Consider the following 21,294-nt stretch of genomic DNA (forward strand, 5'->3'; position numbering starts at 1 on the left):
TGTATGGTTTATGAACACAAACTTATCAGTTAGACACACCTTCCTAGTTTGGAAGTTTCCAATCATAATCGGATGGGCGTGACTATTGATAAGAAATGACATCATAACCTTACCCAGAATGCACTTTTGCTACTGTTGTAATGTCACCTACTCATACCTAGGTGGCACTGCTGTGTAAGCTATTTGCATCCTAGTATAAAGGGTTAACTTCTGTAAGTCTGAATAAAGGTATAATATACAATTGACCTTAAAAGCTTTAATTCAAGGCTATAGGGATTAGATTTGACACTTGTAGCAATTAGAGACAGACCTCTAGGCGTCTCTTCTGACTGTTTCTCACACTGTTTATTTGTTTATCGTAAATAACTTCACTGGCTTTGTCTACTCAGGGATATCAGTACCTCCTCTCATACCAAAGAGGTGAATAATTGTTACAAAACACACATCTTCACAGACACTCTTTTAGAGACAAAGATTCTCCTAATGAGAAATATATATAATATACTGGATACATGTTGTCTTCATCACATATAACAGTATAATATATATGTTATGTCCTACTGATTGTCTTATGCTAAGGACTAAGGCTCATTAAATGAATACATGAATATTATATATTTTGCTTCATTAATAAATGCCTAATTGTATAGGTAATTATCACCAGCTGCATAGAGCTTACCTTTACCTCCCGTCATAAATTTATCAGTAGATAAGAAGGCCTCTTCTCAGACTGGTACATTCATGAGAAGAATAACACTAAAAAGTAGAAACCTTCGTGTGACCTTACTTTGGCCTTCTCAAGACCTACAAAATTGTAACTATAGTGGAGCATGGCTCTTAAAGGTAATGAACATCCATCTTGACTAAAAATGAATTGGATATCAATGTATTTACCTATGAAAAGGCACGACAGCTCCCCCCCATAACAGTGCCATCCACAGCTCCCCCCCATAACAGTGCCATCCACAGATCCCCCCATCATAATGCCATCCACAGCTCCCGCCATAACAGTGCCATCCACAGCTCCCCCCATAACAGTGCCATCCACAGATCCCCCACCCGATAACAGTGCCATCCACAGATCCCCCATAATAGTGTCATGCACAGACCGCCATTAGTTCAAACCCACCAAAAGCACACCTTTTGGTCAAAAAATTTTTTTTTCTTATTTTCTCCTCAAAAACCTAGGTGCGTCTTATGGGCCGGTGCGTCTTATAGGGCGAAAAATACGGTATCTGATTACTAACGTAGAGTTTAAATGTACATGTGAGAATGTTAGGAGTGCAAAGTAAGTTGTGTTGGTGGCATTTTGCATACAAATCTCACATAAGATTTTTACAGACAGGTTACAAAAGCCACATAAATCCCTCGATATGTCAACCCATCAGCATCTGAGCGGTGATCAGAAGTGTAAGAAGAGGAACTGAAGAGTAAAAATATGGCTAAAACTAGTAGCTACTTTTCTGCTTCGAAATGTATGGGTGAAAGCTCTAGTGCCCCTACTGACATAGCACCAGCGGCAGAGAAGACAACTATAGAACCCGCTGATGTGAATGTCGCAGGAGCCCAGGTAGAGGAAGGTGTCCAGTCCAGCACATCTTCTGCCCATACTGACATAGCACCAGCTGCAGAGAAGACAACTTTAGAACCTGCTGATGTGAATGTCGCAGGAGCCCAGGTAGAGGAAGGTGTCCAGTCCAGCACATCTTCTGCCCATACTGACATAGCACCAGCTGCAGAGAAGACAACTTTAGAACCTGCTGATGTGAATGTCGCAGGAGCCCAGGTAGATGAGGTTGTCCAGTCCAGCACATCTTCTGCCCATACTGACATAGCACCAGCTGCAGAGAAGACAACTTTAGAACCCGCTGATGTGAATGTCGCAGGAGCCCAGGTAGAGGAGGGTGTCCAGTCCAGCACATCTTCTGCCCATACTGACATAGCACCAGCTGCAGAGAAGACGACTATAGAACCCGCTGATGTGAATGTCGCAGGAGCCCAGGTAGAGGAGGCTGCCCAGTCCAGCACATCTTCTGCCCATACTGACATAGCACCAGCTGCAGAGAAGACGACTATAGAACCCGCTGATGTGAATGTCGCAGGAGCCCAGGTAGAGGAGGGTGTCCAGTCCAGCACATCTTCTGCCCATACTGACATAGCACCAGCTGCAGAGAAGACAACTTTAGAACCCGCTGATGTGAATGTTGCAGGAGCCCAGGTAGAGGAGGGTGTCCAGTCCAGCCTGTCTTCTTTTGAAGAATGTAATGTAATAGAAGAAGCTGGAGACATTGAATGTGTTAGTGATATCACCTTAGTACAAGACCCTACCGAAGATCAGCCAGTTCATACCGTTATTACCAGCGACGCTGCAAGCTCTTCTGCCAGCAACATTCTAGATGCAGCTGTTTCTGAGAAGTCACTCATGGGGCTAATTATCCTGTGACAAATTTCTGACCCTAAAGTCAAGAGTTTCATTATCTCACTTGGCCCTTGCAGACCTCCCGGTCCTTTTCCTAGAGATAACGACAGTGACAGAAGAAGTTTTTCTGTCAAATATAACCGGATTACCCAACCAGGACTTAAACTACCTGTCACATGGTTATGTTATTCCCCGAAGCTCAATGCTGTGTATTGTGAGCCAAGCTGGTTGTTTGGCGATTGGAAAAAGCAGGGTTTTGAACCAGCGTGGGCCAAGGGTATTAGTAAGTGGAAAAACTTAACTAGAAAAATTCTAACTCATGAGAGCTCCAATTCCCACATTGAAGCCTGTATGGTGTATGACAGCGGAGATAAAAGGGCACTGCGGATGAGGAGCACAAACGCCAAATAATTCAGCAAAAAAACTTTTGGAGGCAAATTCTACAAAGAATTGTAAACGTGACATTAACCACGCCAATGGCCAATCTACCGTTCCGTGGGCATCGAGAGCAGTTAGGTGAGCTTAATAATGGGAATTCTCTGTGCATAGTTCAACTTTTAGCAGAGTACGATCCCATTCTAAAAGAACTAATTCAAATGCCACAAAGGACAATAAAATATCTCAGCCCCATAATCCAAAATGAGATAATCCAAATTGTATCTCAACAAGTACAAAAGGAAATAGTGTCAGACATTCAACAGGCACAATTCTACTCTCATCGTGGACACTACACAAGACATCGCAGAAGTTGATCAACTAAGCCAGGTTTTCCGGTATGTCTCTGTTGCTAGAGATGAGAACACCAGAGCAACCAGTGTGAAAATTCATGAAGTATTTTTGGGATTTCATGCTGTGAAAGATCAGAGTGCCGCAGGCATAGCAAATGATATCATAGCCTGCATAGAGAGCAAAGGTCTAACATTACACAAGTGTCGTGGCCAGGGGTACGATGGGGCAGCAAAAATGAGTGGCATATACTTAGGAGTACAGGCCAGAATTTTAGATAAAGAACCAAATGCTCTTTATGTGCACTGTGCAGCGCACAACCTCAATCTTGTATTGCAAGATGCAATGGCAAACATAAAAAAAATTGCACATTTCTATGATGTAGTGCAGATCATATATACATTTTTTTACAGACAGTATTAAACGGTGGGATGTACTTTGCTCGTTCACAACGGAATCCAGCGTGACATTGAAGAAGCTGTGCCCTACTCGCTGGTCCTCACGCTGTGAATCCTTGCTTGCCTTACGTTTCCGTTTTCTGGATGTGATGCAAGCACTGTCAAAAATCATTCTAACTTCAACAAAAAATAAAGAAAGAGAAGAGGCAGCACTGATAAAAACAAACAAAACTGGAGACATAGGAGTTCATATTTTTAGTAGTTGTCCAGACAAAAATTCTGGAAAATGTTAACGCAGTTTTGAAAGGTTTTTTTTTTCCATATTTTGATAAAGGTGATTAGTATCACCTTAGTGGCTATCCTTAAATTTTATATTAATTCTTCCTAAACCAATAAAATCATTCAATTTGTCCCCCATAGCGCCTATTTTCACCTTATCCTAAAACTGGGTTGCTAGGAGAGGTCCGTCTATCTGCTGGAGGACGGTAGACGCACGTTTCTTTTCAGATTACTGTACTGGGAGCTCGGAGGGACAATCGATATCTACACATTATAATGCAGATGATCCGGGTGTCATATCAGATACGTATGAAGATTGTGCCATTATCCCAGATGTACCATCCACCCTTCACGTTTTATAAACCATCAGAGAATTCACACAGGGAAAAAGCCGTATCTAGGTTCAGACTGTGGGCATTGTTTTACTCACAAATCCGAACTTAAAAGGCATCAGAGAGTTCACACGGGAGAGACGACGTATTCTTGTTCAGAGTGTGGGAAAGGTTTTACTCACAAAGCAGAACTTGAGAGGCATCATATAGTTCACACGGGAGAAAAGCCGTATTCATGTTCAGAATGTGGGAAATGTTTTACTCAGAAATATTCTCTTGTCGTCCATCAGAGAATTCACACAGGGGATCAACCGTATTCATGCTCAGATTTTGGGAAATGTTTTACTCAGAAATCAGAACTTGAGAGACATCAGAGAGTTCACACGGGAGAGAAGCCATATTCATGTTCAGAATGTGAGAAATGTTTTACAAGAAAATCGTTTCTTCTTTCACATCAAAGACTTCACACAGATGAGAAGCTGTATTCATGTTCAGAATGTGGAAAATGTTTTACTAAGGCTGAGTTCACACGAGCGTGACAGATTTGGTCCAGATGCGTTCAGTTAAACTCGCACCATTTTGCAAGCAAGTTCAGTCAGTTTTGGCTGCAATTGCGTTTAGTTGTTCAGTTTTTTCCGCGCGGGTGCAATGCGTTTTGATGCGTTTTTCACGCGCGTGATAAAAAACTGAAGGTTTACAAACAACATCTCCTAGCAACCATCAGTGAAAAACGCATTGCATCCGCACTTGCTTGCAGATGCAATGCGTTATTAACGCAGCCCCATTCACTTCTATGGAGCCAGGGCTGCGTGAAAAACGCAGAATATAGAACATGCTGCGATTTTAAAGCATTGCAGAAGTGATGCATGAAAAAAATGCTCATGTGCACAGCCCCATTGAAATGAATGGGTCAGGATTCAGTGCAGGTGCAATGCGTTCACCTACTGCATTGCACCCGCGCGGAAATCTCGCCCGTGTGAACGCAGCCTAAGAAATCATCTCTTGAGAGCCATCAGAGAAGTCACACAGGGGTGAAGCCATATTCATGTTCGGAATGTGGAAAATGTTTTACTCATAAATTATCTCTTGAGACCCATCACAGAATTCACACAGGGGAGCTGTATTCATGTTTAGAATGTGGTAAATGTTTTACAAGGAAATCATCCCTTGAGAGCCATCAGAGAAGTCACACAGGGCTGAAGCCATATTCAAGTTCGGAATGTGAGAAATGTTTTACTCAGAAATCATCTCTTGAGACCCATGAGAGAATTTACACAGGGGAGCTGTATTCATGTTCAGAATGTGAAGAGTGTTTTGCTAGAAAATCCGCTCTTATTTTACATCAAAGATGTCACACAGGGGAGAAGCCGTATTCATGTTCGGAATGTGGGAAATGGTTTACTCAAAAATCATATCTTATTAAACATCAGAGAATTCACACAGGGGAGAAGCCATATTCATGTTCAGAATGTGGGAAATGTTTTACTCATAAATCAAATCTTCAGAAACATCAGACATTTCACACAAAGGAGAAGCTGTATTCATGTTAAGGATGTGATTGATATTTCGTTTGAAAATTAGATCTTCAACATCAAAGATGTCACATGGGAAATAAAAGCTGTAGTCGTGTTAAGAATGTTTAACTCAAAAATATATTGTTGGGCATTAAAAAATTCCCACAGGAAAAGCCACTTTCATGCAGGGAAATATTTTACTCATAAATTAAGTTTTGAGAGAGATCAAGAATACACACAGGGGAGAAGCTGTATTCCTGTTCAGAATGTGGGAAATGGTGGGCTCTGAAACCCAATCTTCACCATTAAAGTCATCATACAGGGGAGAAGCCATAATTATGTACGGACGGTGGGAAATGTTTTACTTACCAATCGGATTGTGTTAAACGTCAGAGAATGCAGTTTTAACCCCTTCATGACACTTGCCATACATGTACGGCAGGTTTTGGGTATTTAACGACTTCTGCCTTAAAGATAAAGTGATTGAAAACTGAATAAAAAACATCAAAAAGTCACCTATACCATAAAATGTTATCAATAGAAATTGAAGCTCGCACCGCAAATAAAGAATCTTCACCCAGCCCTGTGGAAATTTTTGGGGAGTATTAAAACCTAGCACAATAATGTAAATCTGTGATTGCTGTAATCTTACTAAACCATAGAATAAAGGTCACTGCACAGTGAACGCTGTAGAAACAGAATCCATTGAACAATGGCGCAACTGCATTTTTAATTATTTCTACCCTATAAGTAATTTTTTCCAGCTTCCCAATAAACCATGTGGAATAATAAATGGAAACAATAGAAAGTTTGTCCCACAAAAAACAGCCCTGCTACAGCTGTGTGACTGGAAAAATAGAAAAGGTAAGGCATTTGGATGGAGGGGAAGAAAAATAAAAGTGCAAAAAACAGAAAATGGTTGCAGTGGGAAGGGGTTATAAATTAAAGGAAATGTGGCGGGTGTGGAGCTCCCTTATAGGATGCTTTCTGCTTAGAGATGAGAGAATTTGTTTAGCATTTTCCAGAAATTAATCTTCCAAATCTCTTAAAATGGTGTCCTCAATCTGAGGGTCTGAATCGTTAATTTCTAATGATAATTAGTTTTCCCTTATTCCTAACAGTGGCACATATCGGGTATTCTGCCCCCGTGAACTGGTTTGGATAGGTGGAAATTTTATTGACAAGAGAAAGTAATTAAGCAATTAACAGGACCCTCCCACTCTAATAAAGAGGGGGATCAACCCCTAGTCCCCTTGTGTAGTTACAAGCAGAAAAAAAGGCAACACTAAAGCAACTAAGTGGGGGGGGGGATATTTGTATGCCACTGTTAGGACTAAGGGAAAACTTATCGTGAGAAATTAACGATTCCCTTACGTCCTAACCAGTGGCACAGATGGGGATTAGCAAGTAGAAACCCCCATGGGAGGGCTCTCATGCCTGGTGAAAGATAATACGGCCAAATGAGGAATAGCTATCTATCCTAGAATCCACTCTATAGTGTGAGATAAAAGTAGAGTGAGAACTCCAAGAAGCTGACTTACAGATGACATCCAGCGGAATCGAGCTTCTTTCTGCAAAGGAAGTAGCCACCGCTCGAGTAGAGTGGGGCTTCACAAACTCAGGTGGCTCCGAACTTTGAGACACATAAGACTCCTGAAGTGCCTCTTTGATCCATCGACTGATGGAGGGTTTAGAGGCTTTCCTACCCTTGTGGGTACCGGAAAAAAGGATAAGGAGGTTTTCATCCTTCCTAAATACCTTGGACCACTCCAGGTAAATCCGGAGACATCTAGAATTGTCAAGGGTATGGAGCCCCCTTTCCTCTGAGGAGGGGAAAGGAGCCAAAACTGGAAGAGAAATCACCTGGTTGATGTTGCTGAATGAAGGCACCTTTGGAATAAAGGTCGGTACAAACTTGAGCAGCACCCGGTCTTGCAGGAACTTGGTGTATGGCTCAAAAGCAGAAAAAGCTTGGAGTTTTGCAGAAGTGATGGCTAATAAAAAGGTAATTTTCCAGGTTAGAAACCTGAGCACCACCTCCTCTAAGAGCTCAAAGGGGGGAGATAACCCCCTGAGCATGACCGTTAAATCCCATAACGGGATAGGTTTAATTATCATAGGTTTTAACCTTGAAGCTCCCCTAAGGAACCTCTTGATAAGGGGTTCTTGAGAAATGGACCTGTTGAGACAGGCCGAGATCGCAGACGCTTGCACTCTGAGGGTCGAAGGTGACAACCCTTTATCCAGACCATCCTGCAGGAACTGTAGGATGATAGGTATGGACACATCAGTGGATGACATTTGACGACTGGAACACCAAGTTGAGAAGATCTTCCAAATTCTTGAATAAGATCTGTTGGTAGCCTCAGATCTGGAGTGCTCTAGGGTTCTCAAGACAGACCCCCATAGCTCTTCTATTCTTGGAAGGGACTGATCAACCTCCAGGCTGTCAGGATGAACATTTGAAGATTCAAGGAGGTCCGAGTGTCCCCCGACACCAGTACTCTCTCTCGGTGGGAAGCCTCCAAAATTGCCCCCGACTCATTTGAATGAGTTGCGTAAACCAAGCTTTTTTCGGCCAGTATGGAATGATGGCGATGACTGATGCTTGGTCCTGCCTAATTTTCATCAATACCCTCGGAATCAAGGAAATTGGAGGGAAGATGTAGGCCAGCCCGAACCTCCATGGGATTGACAGTGCATCTATTGCCACCGGGTTGTCCTCCCTGTAAAGGGAGCAATACCTCTCCACCTTGGTATTGAACCTCGTTGCCATGAGATCGATCTCTGGCATTCCCCACATTAGCGTTATCTCCTTGAAGATGTCTGGATGGAGAGACCGCTCCCCGGTTGGAAGACCTCGACTCAGGCGATCTGCTATCATATTGTGAACTCCACGAATGTGGATGGCTGATAAGTGGGTGAGGTTCAATTCTGCCCAATCCAATATCACACCTATCTCTCTCAGGAGACTTTGTGACTTCGTGCCTCCCTGCTTGTTGATGTACATTACAGCGGTCATGCTGTCTGACTGTACTCTCACCGCTTTGCCTTGAATGCAGGGAGCGAAATTAAAAAGGGCTAGCTTGATCGCCCTGATTTCTAGGAGATTTGATGATAAGAACTTCTCCTGAGGTGTCTAGATTCCTTGGACTGTCTTGTCTAGAAGATGTGCTCCCCAGCCTACTAGGGATGCATCTGTGGTAATTATGATCCAAGAGGGTTGGATCAGGGACTTGCCTCCCTCGAGATGGGTCCACCATCTTAGGGAGGACCGGGCCCAATAAGACAGGAAGTGCATGGAATTTAGTCTCAACGGACTGTGTTTTCCACTTGGCTAGTACCTCCAATTGTAGCGGACGTAGGTGCCATAATGCCCGAAGAACCTCCTCTGCGGTTGATGACATTAGTCCCAACATTCTCATCAAAGTACGAATGGTTACCTTCCGAGGTACTGAGAGAGAGCGGGCTGAATTTTGAACAGATAGCCTTCTTTCAGAAGTAAGATGAATAGTCATTTCCACTGAATCCACCAGAAATCCTAGGAACTTCACTGAGGTAGCTGGTAGAGCTGGGACTTGTCCCAGTTGATTATCCATCCTAGCAGGTGGAGGAAGGCTACAGCCCACTGAATGTGTTGGAACTTGGGAAGGGGCTCTGAAGAGCCAGTCATCCAAGTATGGAATATTGCTCAGACCCTGAAGTCTTAGAGCTGACACCATGGAAACCACCACCTTGGTAAATGTGTGTTGGGCCGAAGAAATTCCAAACGGGAGGGCCACAAACTGAGTGTTTTAGGACTCCCCTGATCTGCACAGCGATCCTTAAGAATCTTCTGGACCCAGGATGGATGGGAATATGGAGGTAGGCATCCTTAAGGTCCAAGGTTGCCAGGAAATCCCCTGGCAAGAGAAGATTGGTCACTGACTGGATAGTTTCCCACTTGACTCATGCTAGACTCCATATAACCCTTCACCCAGTCTACCACATCATGAACCGTAGTTTCCTGCTGGGGAAGAAGCTTCGCTCTACAGGGTGGACATCGGGAATACGCATAGTTGTCCTCCAGGACAATCTGGCAGTCATGGCACTGGAGATGACGTCTCTTGCCAGGATTCTTCCTGCCAGGATCCCGATCACCGTCCCCTGTAGACGACATGGCTGCCAAAAGAGAAACTGAATTAATTGTTGCGTTAGGAGGAGGAAAGGAAATTTCAAACAAGAAGGTCTTCTACCCAGAAAAAAACACGAAATGCTAGAATCAAAAGAAACCCGCAAGGGTAATTATAAGCACAAGCTGAACAGAGGAACCCACTGAAAGTCGAAATCCAATACAGCTTAACCCCTTAAGGACGCAGGGCGTATCGGTACGCCCTATTTCCCGAGTCCTTAAGGACTCAGGGCGTACCGGTACGTCCTAACTTTAAATGCAGATTCCGGCGCCGCGGGGGTTAATGGTAATGGGATGCCGGCTGAAATCATTCAGCCGGCATCCTGTGACAACGCCAGGGGGGGTCATGTGACCCCCCCCTATCGGCAATCGCCGCAAACCGCAGGTCAATTCAGACCTGCGGTTTGCTGCGCTTTTTGCAGTTTCTGATCCCCGCGGTCCCTGACCGCGGGGATCAGAAACTTTAGTGTACCTCAAATATAGATTTTACATCCCCCCTGCACCCCTGCATGATTTTTTGCCGGCGGGTGGTGCAGGGGGGGGGAGTTGTGGGCGGTGGGGGCGGTGCGGGAGGCGGGCGGTGCGGCAGGCGGGATCGCGATCCCCCGCCCGCCTCCCCTTGAAAATTCGTTGGTGTAGAGTGGGTATACCAGGGTGCCAGCACATTGCTGGCACCCTGGTATAAACGGCTGACATCGGTGATGCGATGTCAGCCGTTTAACCCTTTCCATACAGCGGTCCGTACGCACCGCTGTATGAAAAAAGTTAACAGTAAGAAGTAGCTCCCTCCCTCTCCCATCGGGGGGCTGCAGTGCCTTTGCAGCCCCCCGAATGGAGAGGGAGGGAGCTCCCAGACAGCCCCCCCAGAGCCCCGTCCTTCCCCTTCCCCGTCTGCGCAGTTCTGACCACTACTGAGCAGACGGGGAAGGTTCCCATGGCAACAGGACGCCGTCTCAGGCATCCTGCTGTCCATGGTGCTGAACAGATCTGTGCTGAAGGCAGAGATCTGTTCAGACAAAGTGTAAGTAAAATACAGTACTGTACAATATATATTGTACTGTACTGTATTATACAGACATCAGACCCACTGGATCTTCAAGAACCAAGTGGGTCTGGGTCAAAAAACTCTACGCCCCGCTGTGTGGCCGTACAGTAGTTTACGGCCACATATGGGGTGTTTCTGTAAACGGCAGAGTCAGGGCAATAAAGATACAGTCTTGTTTGGCTGTTAACCCTTGCTTTGTTAGTGGAAAAAATGGGTTAAAATGGAAAATTAGGCAAAAAAATGAAATTCTCAAATTTCATCCCCATTTGCCAATAACTCTTGTGCAACACCTAAAGGGTTAACAAAGTTTGTAAAATCAGTTTTGAATACCTTGAGGGGTGTAGTTTATAGAATGGGGTCATTTTTGGGCGGTTTCTATTATATAAGCCTTGCAAAGTGACTTCAGAGCTGTAGTGGTCCCTAAAAATTGGGTTTTTGTAAATTTCAGAAAAATTTCAAGATTTGCTTCTAAACTTCTAAGCCTTGTAACAGCCCCAAAAAATAAAATATCATTCCCAAAATGCTACAAACATGAAGTAGACATATGGGGAATGTAAAGTCATCACAATTTTTGGGGGTATTACTATGTATTACAGAAGTAGAGAAACTGAAACTTTGAAATTTGCAAATTTTTCTAAATTTTTGGTAAATATGGTATTTTTTTATGCAAAAAAATTCACTTTTTTGACCCAATTTTAGCAGTGTCATGAAGTACAATATGTGACGAAAAAACAATCTCAGAACGGCCTGGGTAAGTCAAAGCGTTTTAAAGTTATCAGCACTTAAAGTGACACTGGTCAGATTTGCAAAAAATGGCCAAGTCCTTAAGGTGAAATAGGGCTGAGTCCTTAAGGGGTTAAGCAAGATAAGCAGATTAATAATACAACTGCGCTCCAGGAGGCTGACTGACCCTTTAAACCAGCTTTAAATAGCCTGCCTGGCGCCAAGAATAGGCTCCACCCACATGGGGCGGAGCTAGTGCTAAAACCTTCTAATGCCTTTTAAAAATGTAATTATTTTATGGGCAGTAGCTCGCCACAGGGGGCGATAGGCGGAAAACCTATATTATAAAGTAATATAATATAAGGACAAGCTCGGCCGGGAGGAAGAGAAAGGGAAAGGGAGGAAGTGACGTCCACTGATGTCCCTTCCCAATATGGCGGCGCCCACCGGAACAACTCCGGCTGCCGAACCCCGACACAAGCACACTGCCAGAGGACCGGCAGCGCACATACACATGAGGGATCCCCGCCCCCCGAACGGACAATCCGCCGAGAAAGGTACCGTATAGCAGCACCTAATGCGGCAAAAAAATAATAATAACCCATCCAGACCTGTCCGCAGGACAGAAAAAAACACGAGGACTGGGGGTTGATCCCCCTCTTTATTGGGGTGGGAGAGTCCTGTTAATTGCTTAATTACTTTCTCTTGTCAATAAAATTTCCACCTGTCCTAACCAGTCCATGGGGGCAGAATACCCCATCTGTGCCACTGGTTAGGACGTAAGGGAAGACGGCATGTTTTACAGGAAAATCTAAAGTAACTACTGTGATTAAGAACAAGGACACTCCTATGCAAGTGATGGTCATGAGGACTCCACCTCAACGTCTGCCGCTGCCACAACTACAATTGTGACTCCTATTTTAGACTTGGCTTCACCAAAATACCGTTGTACCTGCTGCGGACAGAAGGCGGTGTAGAATCTGACTAATTGCATTTATTGCGGGACTCCATTGTAAAACCAAAGAACTAATGATTAACTGGTTGACCTGCGTTCTCATAGTATGCTTCCCGAATATGGATTCCACTGGTTGTATAGGTTTAATTAGGCAAGATAGATAGTGGGGATGGTTTAAAAAGTAGGATCTTCTGGATGGATGCTGGTCATCCCACAATTTGCAAGAATTAGTATTCTTTCACTTTGTGTAAGTAGGAAGGTTCTCTTCCTCCAGAAGGGAGGTAGGGTGATCCATACAGCCTGTGAAATAATGATAAAAAGAGGGGAGTAATGTGAGAGTAATGGGGTCAATGTCAACCTTATATTCGTATAATACATATAACATGAATGATTGTGTCATACATAGATTTATAGAAATTAACCTTATTTCTATAATCTATATCCTCTGTGAAGTTTATCATTTATTCCACTGTTTCATAATATCTTGCCCTTAGAACATATTCCGAAGGCCATCTGTAATCATGCTGTAACATGAATCTCTGTGAGATAAAGGAAGTATTTCACCAAATTTGGAATACAATGAAGAAGTTTGAGAAATATGTAGTTTGAGCAGATATGTATCAATGAGATTCTCAGACATTCTAGGAAATGTTTGTTACTTTTTCACGAATAATGGATCCAGATGGTCGGTATACATGTCCAAATTGGGTCCTGTATCAGCCAATTGAACTTTTTCCTAGTTTTGAAACTACAAGGTATTGCCAATATGTTGTCACATGCAATAATGTAATGTGCCACGTTTTATTTTTAAGTATTGGAACCGCCTTGAAACACCCAGTTACTCCCATTATCATAAAGGTATAATAATAAAGATTTTTGGGGTGGTCTCTCAGATCTCCTTAGATACAGCAACTGTGTCTTTGTGTCGTCTGACGTAATTATTTAATTACTTTGTACCTGAAAATTGAACTACTCTGACAGCGGGGAGGATGAAGCAGGTAAGATCACATGACCCTGGCGGGGCCCTGGCTTGCCTATAATGACTTGCAGTCAGCCTCAGCCAATCAGAAGGGACGATGCTGATGTGTCATGAGCACTTTACAGTCAGGTCCATAAATATTGGGACATCGACACAATTCTAACATTTTTGGCTCTATACACCACCACAATAGATTTGAAATGAAACGAACAAGACGTGCTTGACCTGCAGACTGAGAGCTTTAATTTTGAAGGTATCTACATCCAAATCAGGTGAACGGTGTAGGAATTACAACAGTTTGCATATGTGCCTCCCACTTGTTAAGGGACCAAAAGTAATGGGACACTTGGCTTCTCAGCTGTTCCATGGCCGGGTGTGTGTTATTCCCTCATTATCCCAATTACAATGAGCAGATAAAAGGTCCAGAGGTCATTTCTGCTATCTGCATTTGGAATCTGTTGCTGTCAACTCTCAAGATGAGATCCAAAGAGCTGTCACTATCAGTGAAGCCATCATTAGGCTGAAAAAAACACAACAAACCCATCAGAGAGAGATAGCAAAAACATTAGGCGCGGCCAAAACAACTGTTTGGAACATTCTTAAAATGAAGGAATGCATCGGTGAGCTCAGCAACAACGACATCTAAACAAGCCTTCACAGTTCTGGAACAACATCCTATAGACAGATGAGACCAAGATCAACTTGTACCAGAGTGATGGGAAGAGAAGAGTATGGAGAAGGAAATGAACTACTCATGATCATAAGCATACCATCTCATCAGTGAAGCATGGTGGTGGAAGTGTCATGGCGTGGGCATGTATGGCTGCCAATGGAACTGCTTCTCTTGTATTTATTGATGATGTGACTGCTGACAAAAGCAGCAGGATGAATCCTGAAGAGTTTCGGGCAATATTATCTGCTCCTATTCAGCCAAATGCTTCAGAACTCATTGGACGGCGCTTCACAGTGCAGATGGACAATGACCCAAAGCATACTGCAAAAGCAACCAAAGAGTTTTTTAATGGAAAGAAGTGGAATGTTCTGCAATGGCCAAGTCAATCACCTGACCTGAATCCGATTAAACATGCATTTCACTTGCTGAAGACAAAACTGAAGAGAAAATGCCCCAAGAACAAGCAGGAACTGCAAGACAGTTGCAGTAGAGGCCTGGCAGAGCATCACCAGGGATGAGACCAGCGTCTGGAGATGTCTATGCGTTCCAGACTTCAGGCTGTAATTGAGTGCTATGGATTTGCAACCAAGTATTAAAAAGTGAAAGTTTGATTTATGATTATTATTCTGTCCCATTACTTTTGCTCCCTTAACAATATGTAAACTGTGTTTAATTTTTGCACCGTTCACATGATTTGGATGTAAATACCCTCAAATTAAAGCTGACAGTCTACAGTTAAAGCACATCGTGGTCGTTTCATTTCAAATGGTGAATAGAGCCAAAAAAAAATTTTTTTTTAATTGTGTTGATGTCACAATATTTATGGCCCTGACTGTATATGATCCACTTTATAATTATGTAAAAGCAGGGGCGAACTGGCCGAGGGGGACTCCTGAGCCCTTCTCATCACTGCTGGCTGGATACATAATGATCTCTTGCTCTCAGTAGCAATTAATGCTAGGAGCATCAGGTACTTAAAGGGGTTTTCCGGAATTAAAATTTTATTTAACACTAAACATGCCCTGGCCATACTAACATATATACAAAACAGACCAAAAGTTTGGACACACCTTCTCATTCAAAGAGTTTTCTTTATTTTCATGACAATGAAAATTGTAGATTCACACTGAAGGCATCAAAACTATGAATTAACACATGTGGAATTATATACATAACAAAAAATTTTGAAACAACTGAAAATATATCATATTCTAGGTTCTTCAAAGTAGCCACCTTTTGCTTTGCACACTCTTGGCATTCTCTTGATGAGCTTCAAGAGGTAGTCACCTGAAATGGTCTTCACTTCACAGGTGTGCCCTGTCAGGTGTAATAAGTGGGATTTCTATAAATGGGGTTGGGATTTATAAATGGGGTTGGGACCATCAGTTGCGTTGAGGAGAAGTCAGGTGGATACACAGCTAATAGTCCTACTGAATAGACTGTTAGAATTTGTATTATGGCAAGAAAAAAGCAGCTAAGTAAAGAAAAACGAGTGGCCATCATTACTTTAAGAAATGAAGGTCAGTCAGTCCGAAAAATTGGGAAAACTTTGAAAGTAAGGGCTATTTGACCATGAAGGAGAGTGATGGGGTGCTGCGCCAGATGACCTGGCCTCCACAGTCACCGGACCTGAACCCAATCGAGATGGTTTGGGGTGAGCTGGACCGCAGAGTGAAGGCAAAAGGGCCAATAAGTGCTAAGCATCTCTGGGAACTCCTTCAAGACTGTTGGAAGACCATTTCAGGGGACTACCTCTTGAAGCTCATCAAGAGAATGCCAAGAGTGTGCAAAGCAGTAATCAAAGCAAAAGGTGGCTACTTTGAAGAACCTAGAATATGACATATTTTCAGTTGTTTCACACTTGTTTGTTATGTATATAATTCCACATGTGTTAATTCATAGTTTTGATGCCTTCAAACTCTTTGAATGAGAAGGTGTGTCCAAACTTTTGGTCTGTACTGTATATACACAGTGGTCCCTCAAGTTACAAAAATAATTGGTTCCAGGACAACCATTGTAAGCTGAGTAATCGGTTCCGATGCCCGAAAATGTCACCCAACATAAGAGAAAATGAAGATGAACAAAAAAATAAGCAGATAACTAAGACATATAAAACTATTTGGAAAAGTTCCCAATTTTCTAAATTTCTATTTCTCTGCTTTTAAAATTGAAAGTGATACCTCATAAATAGAGTTGAGCGAACACCTGGATGTTCGGGTTCGAGAAGTTCGGCCGAACTTCCCGGAAATGTTCGGGTTCGGGATCCGAACCCGACCCGAACTTCGTCCCGAACCCGAACCCCATTGAAGTCAATGGGGACCCGAACTTTTCGGCACTAAAAAGGCTGTAAAACAGCCCAGGAAAGGGCTAGAGGGCTGCAAAAGGCAGCAACAATGTAGGTAAATCCCCTGCAAACAAATGTGGATAGGGAAATTAATTAAAATTAAATAAAATAAATAAAAATTAATTAATATCAATTGGAGAGAGGTCCCATAGCAGAGAATCTGGCTTCACGTCACCCAACACTGGAACAGTCCATTGTCAGATATTTAGGCCCAGGCAGAGGAGAGAGGTCCCGTAACAGAGAATCTGGCTTCATGTCAGCAGAGAATCAGTCTTCATGTCATAGGCAGAGAATCAGGCTTCACGTCACCCAACACTGGAACAGTCCGTTGTCATATATTTAGGCCCCGACACCCAGACAGAGTAGAGGTTCATTCAACTTTGGGTTGCCCCGCAATATAAAGGTAAAATGAAAATAAAAATAGGATTGAATGAGGAAGTGCCCTGGAGTACAATAATATATGGTTAAGGGGAGGTAGTTAATGTCTAATCTGCACAAGGGATGGACAGGTCTTGTGGGATCCATGCCTGGTTCATTTTTATGAACGTCAGCTTGTCCACATTGGCTGTAGACAGGCGGCTGCGTTTGTCTGTAATGACGCCCCCTGCCGTGCTGAATACACGTTCAGACCAAACGCTGGCCGCCTCCAAAGCATAAAAGGCTAGCTCTGGCCACGTGGACAATTTAGAGACCCAGAAGTTGAATGGGGCCGAACCATCAGTCAGTACTTGGAGGGGTGTGCACACGTACTATTCCACCATGTTAGTGAAATGTTGCATCCTGCTAACACGTTGCGTATCAGGTGGTGGTGCAGTTAGCTGTGGCGTGTTGACAAAACTTTTCCACATCTCTGCCATGCTAACCCTGCCCTCAGAGGAGCTGGCCGTGAAACAGCTGCCTTGGCGACCTCTTGCTCCTCCTCTGCCTTGGGCTTCCACTTGTTCCCATGTGACATTTGGGAATGCTCTCAGTAGCGCGTCTACCAACGTGCGCTTGTACTCGCGCATCTTCCTATCACGCTCCAGTGCAGGAAGTAAGGTGGGCACATTGTCTTTGTACCGTGGATCCAGCAGGGTGGCAACCCAGTAGTCCACACACGTTAAAATGTGGGCAACTCTGCTGTCGTTGCGCAGGCACTGCAGCATGTAGTCGCTTCATGTGTGCCAGGCTGCCCAGAGGTAAGGACAAGCTGTCCTCTGTGGGAGGCATATCGTCATCGTCCTGCGTTTCCCCCCAGCCACGCACCAGTGATGGGCCCGAGCTGCGTTGGGTGCCACCCCGCTGTGACCATGCTTCATCCTCATCCTCCTCCACCTCCTCCTCCTCGTCCTCCAGTAGTGGGCCCTGGCTGGCCACATTTGTACCTGGCCTCTGCTGTTGCAAAAAACCTCCCTCTGAGTCACTTCGAAGAGACTGGCCTGAAAGTGCTAAAAATGACCCCTCTTCCTCCTCCTCCTGGGCCACCTCCTCTTCCATCATCGCCCTAAGTGTTTTCTCAAGGAGACATAGAAGTGGTATTGTAATGCTGATAACGGCGTCATCGCCACTGGCCATGTTGGTGGAGTACTCGAAACAGCGCAACAGGGCACACAGGTCTCGCATGGAGGCCCAGTCATTGGTGGTGAAGTGGTGCTGTTCCAGTAGTGCGACTGACCCGCGCGTGCTGCAGCTGAAACTCCACTATGGCCTGCTGCTGCTCGCACAGTCTGTCCAGCATGTGCAAGGTGGAGTTCCACCTGGTGGGCACGTCGCATATGAGGCGGTGAGCGGGAAGGCCGAAGTTACGCTGTAGCGCAGACAGGCGAGCAGCGGCAGGATGTGAACACCGGAAGCGCGCACAGACGGCCCGCACTTTATGCAGCAGCTCTTACATGTCGGGGTAGTTGTGAATAAACTTCTGCACCACCAAATTCAGCACATGCGCCAGGTAAGGGATGTGCGTCAAACCGGCTAGTCCCAGAGCTGCAACGAGATTTTGCCCATTATCGCACACCACCAGGCCGGGCTTGAGGCTCACCGGCAGCAACCACTCGTCGGTCTGTTGTTCTATACCCCGCCACAACTCCTGTGCGGTGTGGGGCCTGTCCCCCAAACATATGAGTTTCAGAATGGCCTGCTGACGTTTACCCCGGGCTGTGCTGAAGTTGTGGCTGACTGGATGAGCAGGTGGAAGAAGAGGAGGAGGAAGCCGATTAGGAGGAGGTGGCAACAGGAGGCAAAGAATGTTGTCCTGCGATCCTTGGCGGCGGAAGGACGTGCGCCAAACAGCTCTCCGCCTGGGGCCCAGCCGCCACTACATTTACCCAGTGTGCAGTTAGGGAGATATAGCGTCCCTGGCCGTGCTTACTGGTCCACGTATCTGTGGTTAGGTGGACCTTGCCACAGATAGCGTTGCGCAGTGCACACTTGATTTTATCGGATACCTGGTTGTGCAGGGAAGGCACGGCTCTCTTGGAGAAGTAGTGCCGGCTGGGAACAACATACTGTGGGACAGCAAGCGACATGAGCTGTTTGAACCTGTCTGTGTCCACCAGCCTAAATGACAGCATTTCATAGGCCAGTAGTTTAGAAATGCTGGCATTCAGGGCCAGGGATCGAGGGTGGCTAGGTGGGAATTTACACTTTCTCTCAAATGTTTGTGAGATGGAGAGCTGAACGCTGCCGTGTGACATGGTTGAGATGCTTGGTGACGGAGGTGGTGGTGTTGGTGGTACATCCTCTGTTTGCTGGGTGGCAGGTGCCAACGTTCCTCCAGAGGCGGAGGCAGAGGCGGCAGCAGCAGAAGAGGTAGCAGGGGGAGCCTGAGTGACTTCCTTGTTTTTAAGGTGTTTACTCCACTGCAGTTCATGCTTTGCATGCAGGTGCCTGGTCATGCAGGTTGTGCTAAGGTTCAGAAAGTTAATGCCTCACTTCAGGCTCTGATGGCACAGCGTGCAAACCACTCGGGTCTTGTCGTCAGCACATTGTTTGAAGAAGTGCCATGCCAGGGAACTCCTTGAAGCTGCCTTTGGGGTGCTCGGTCCCAGATGGCGGCAGTCAGTAGCAGGCGGAGTCTCTTGGCGGCGGGTGTTCTGCTTTTTCCCACTGCTCCCTCTTTGTCTTTTGCTACGCTGTTGGCTCGGTCTCACCACTGCCTCTTCCTCAGAACTGTGAAAGTCAGTGGCACGAACTTCATTCCATGTGGGGTCTAGGACCTCATCGTCCCCTGCATCGTCTTCCGCCCGGTCTTGATCCCTGACCTCCTGTTCAGTCTGCACACTGCAGAAAGACGCAGCAGTTGGCACCTGTGTTTCGTCATCATCAGAGACGTGCTGAGGTGGTATTCCCATGTCCTCATCATCAGGAAACATAAGTGGTTGTGCGTCAGTGCATTCTATGTCTTCCACCGCTGGGGAAGGGCTAGGTGGATGCCCTTGGGAAACCCTGCCAGCAGAGTCTTCAAACAGCATAAGAGACTGCTGCATAACTTGAGGCTCAGACAGTTTCCCTGGTATTGTCACAACCAGACATCTGAGAAGCTCTGACAGATGCCTTTCAGAACCTCCTCCTCGAGCTTTCTTTGTTTTGGTTTTCAGTTCATCTCGTTAGCCTCTCTCAGCTGTCATGTAGTTGGACTGATTGCATCCCTTTAAATTCCTCCCCATAATGCATTAGTGTGCGGTTTATACAACTTCCTGGAGTGTGTGTGCATGCTGATCCTATTTCCCAATCTTCTACAAGATAAGTGTTGTACATTCTTTTGTGATTTTCTGGTTGCTGGATCCCAGGTGACCCTGACTCCCTCCGTGTCTAGTGTAGGGAGCCGGTGGTCGTGTCCCCTCACTATTGTAGGGTGTTCAGGTGTTATACAGTCGAGGTACGAGGATATGCCATCATCCACCATTGGGATGTTCGCATAGGCTGAGCAGTCAGGGAGAGTGCCAGGTCTTATGCAGGGGTCTCCCTTTTTGTTCCTTAGTTTTGGATCCAGTGAGTCATATATTCATTTTGTATTGTCTTGTTTCCTGTACACCTTCCGTGACATTATAAACCGCCAAAACCGTCTCAAGCATGGATCCGGTTTCACTTTTGACTGAACGCTTCCAGGGTCTTTCATTGGAGGTAGCTGATCTCCGTAAGACTCTTTCTCAGTTTCTAGTGACCGGTTCAGCTTGCGTTCATGGAGTTTGTTCTGAGCCTAAGAGCTCGCTCCCAGATACGTTCTCCGGGGGTAGTGAGAATTTTGTGCGTTTCAGAGAGGCTTGCAAACTCCATTTTCAACTTCTTCCCCATTCTTCTGGTGATGAGGAACGGAGGGTGGGGATCATTATATCGCTGCTCAGGGGTAACTCTCAGTCGTGGGCCTTTTCGCTGCCGGTGGGGGCACGGGCCCTCCGTTCAGTGGATGAATTCTTTTTAGCCCTGGGTCAGATATATGATGATCCGGATCGTGTTGCTACGTCTGTTATGCCAGGGTAAACAATCCGCAGAGATATACTGCTCAGAATTTCGGAGATGGGCAGCTGATACTGTTTGGAATGACGCTGCACTCCGAAGTCAATTTTGCCATGGTCTTTCAGAGGGATTGAAAGATGCATTTGCCTTTCATGAGAGGCCTATCTCCTTGGACTCTGCTATGTCTCAGGCCGTTCGTATTGACAGGCGTCTTAGAGAGAGAGGAGAGATGTCCCCTTCCTGTCATACTCAATCCCAGGACAATGCAGCGGTCTCATTCTGTGTGCAGGGGTCTCAGTCGC

At 45.1% G+C, this 21,294-nt stretch overlaps 2 protein-coding genes across 2 annotated transcripts in view; both read left to right on the plus strand.

Moving 5' to 3' along the window:
- LOC122937814 (oocyte zinc finger protein XlCOF7.1-like) overlaps window positions 1-21,294 on the plus strand; it is a 151,784-nt gene that overhangs the window by 36,287 nt on the left and 94,203 nt on the right. The gene's annotated exons all lie outside the window — the stretch shown is intronic.
- Window positions 1,439-6,259, plus strand: LOC122939540 (gastrula zinc finger protein XlCGF26.1-like). Its single transcript, XM_044295606.1, has 3 exons — window positions 1,439-1,786; window positions 4,193-4,672; window positions 5,147-6,259. The coding sequence occupies exons 1-3, from the start codon at window positions 1,439-1,441 to the stop codon at window positions 5,702-5,704; spliced, it is 1,386 nt and encodes a 461-aa protein (XP_044151541.1). The 3' UTR covers window positions 5,705-6,259.

Source organism: Bufo gargarizans, chromosome 5, assembly GCF_014858855.1.
Source record: "Bufo gargarizans isolate SCDJY-AF-19 chromosome 5, ASM1485885v1, whole genome shotgun sequence".
NCBI lineage: Eukaryota > Metazoa > Chordata > Amphibia > Anura > Bufonidae > Bufo > Bufo gargarizans.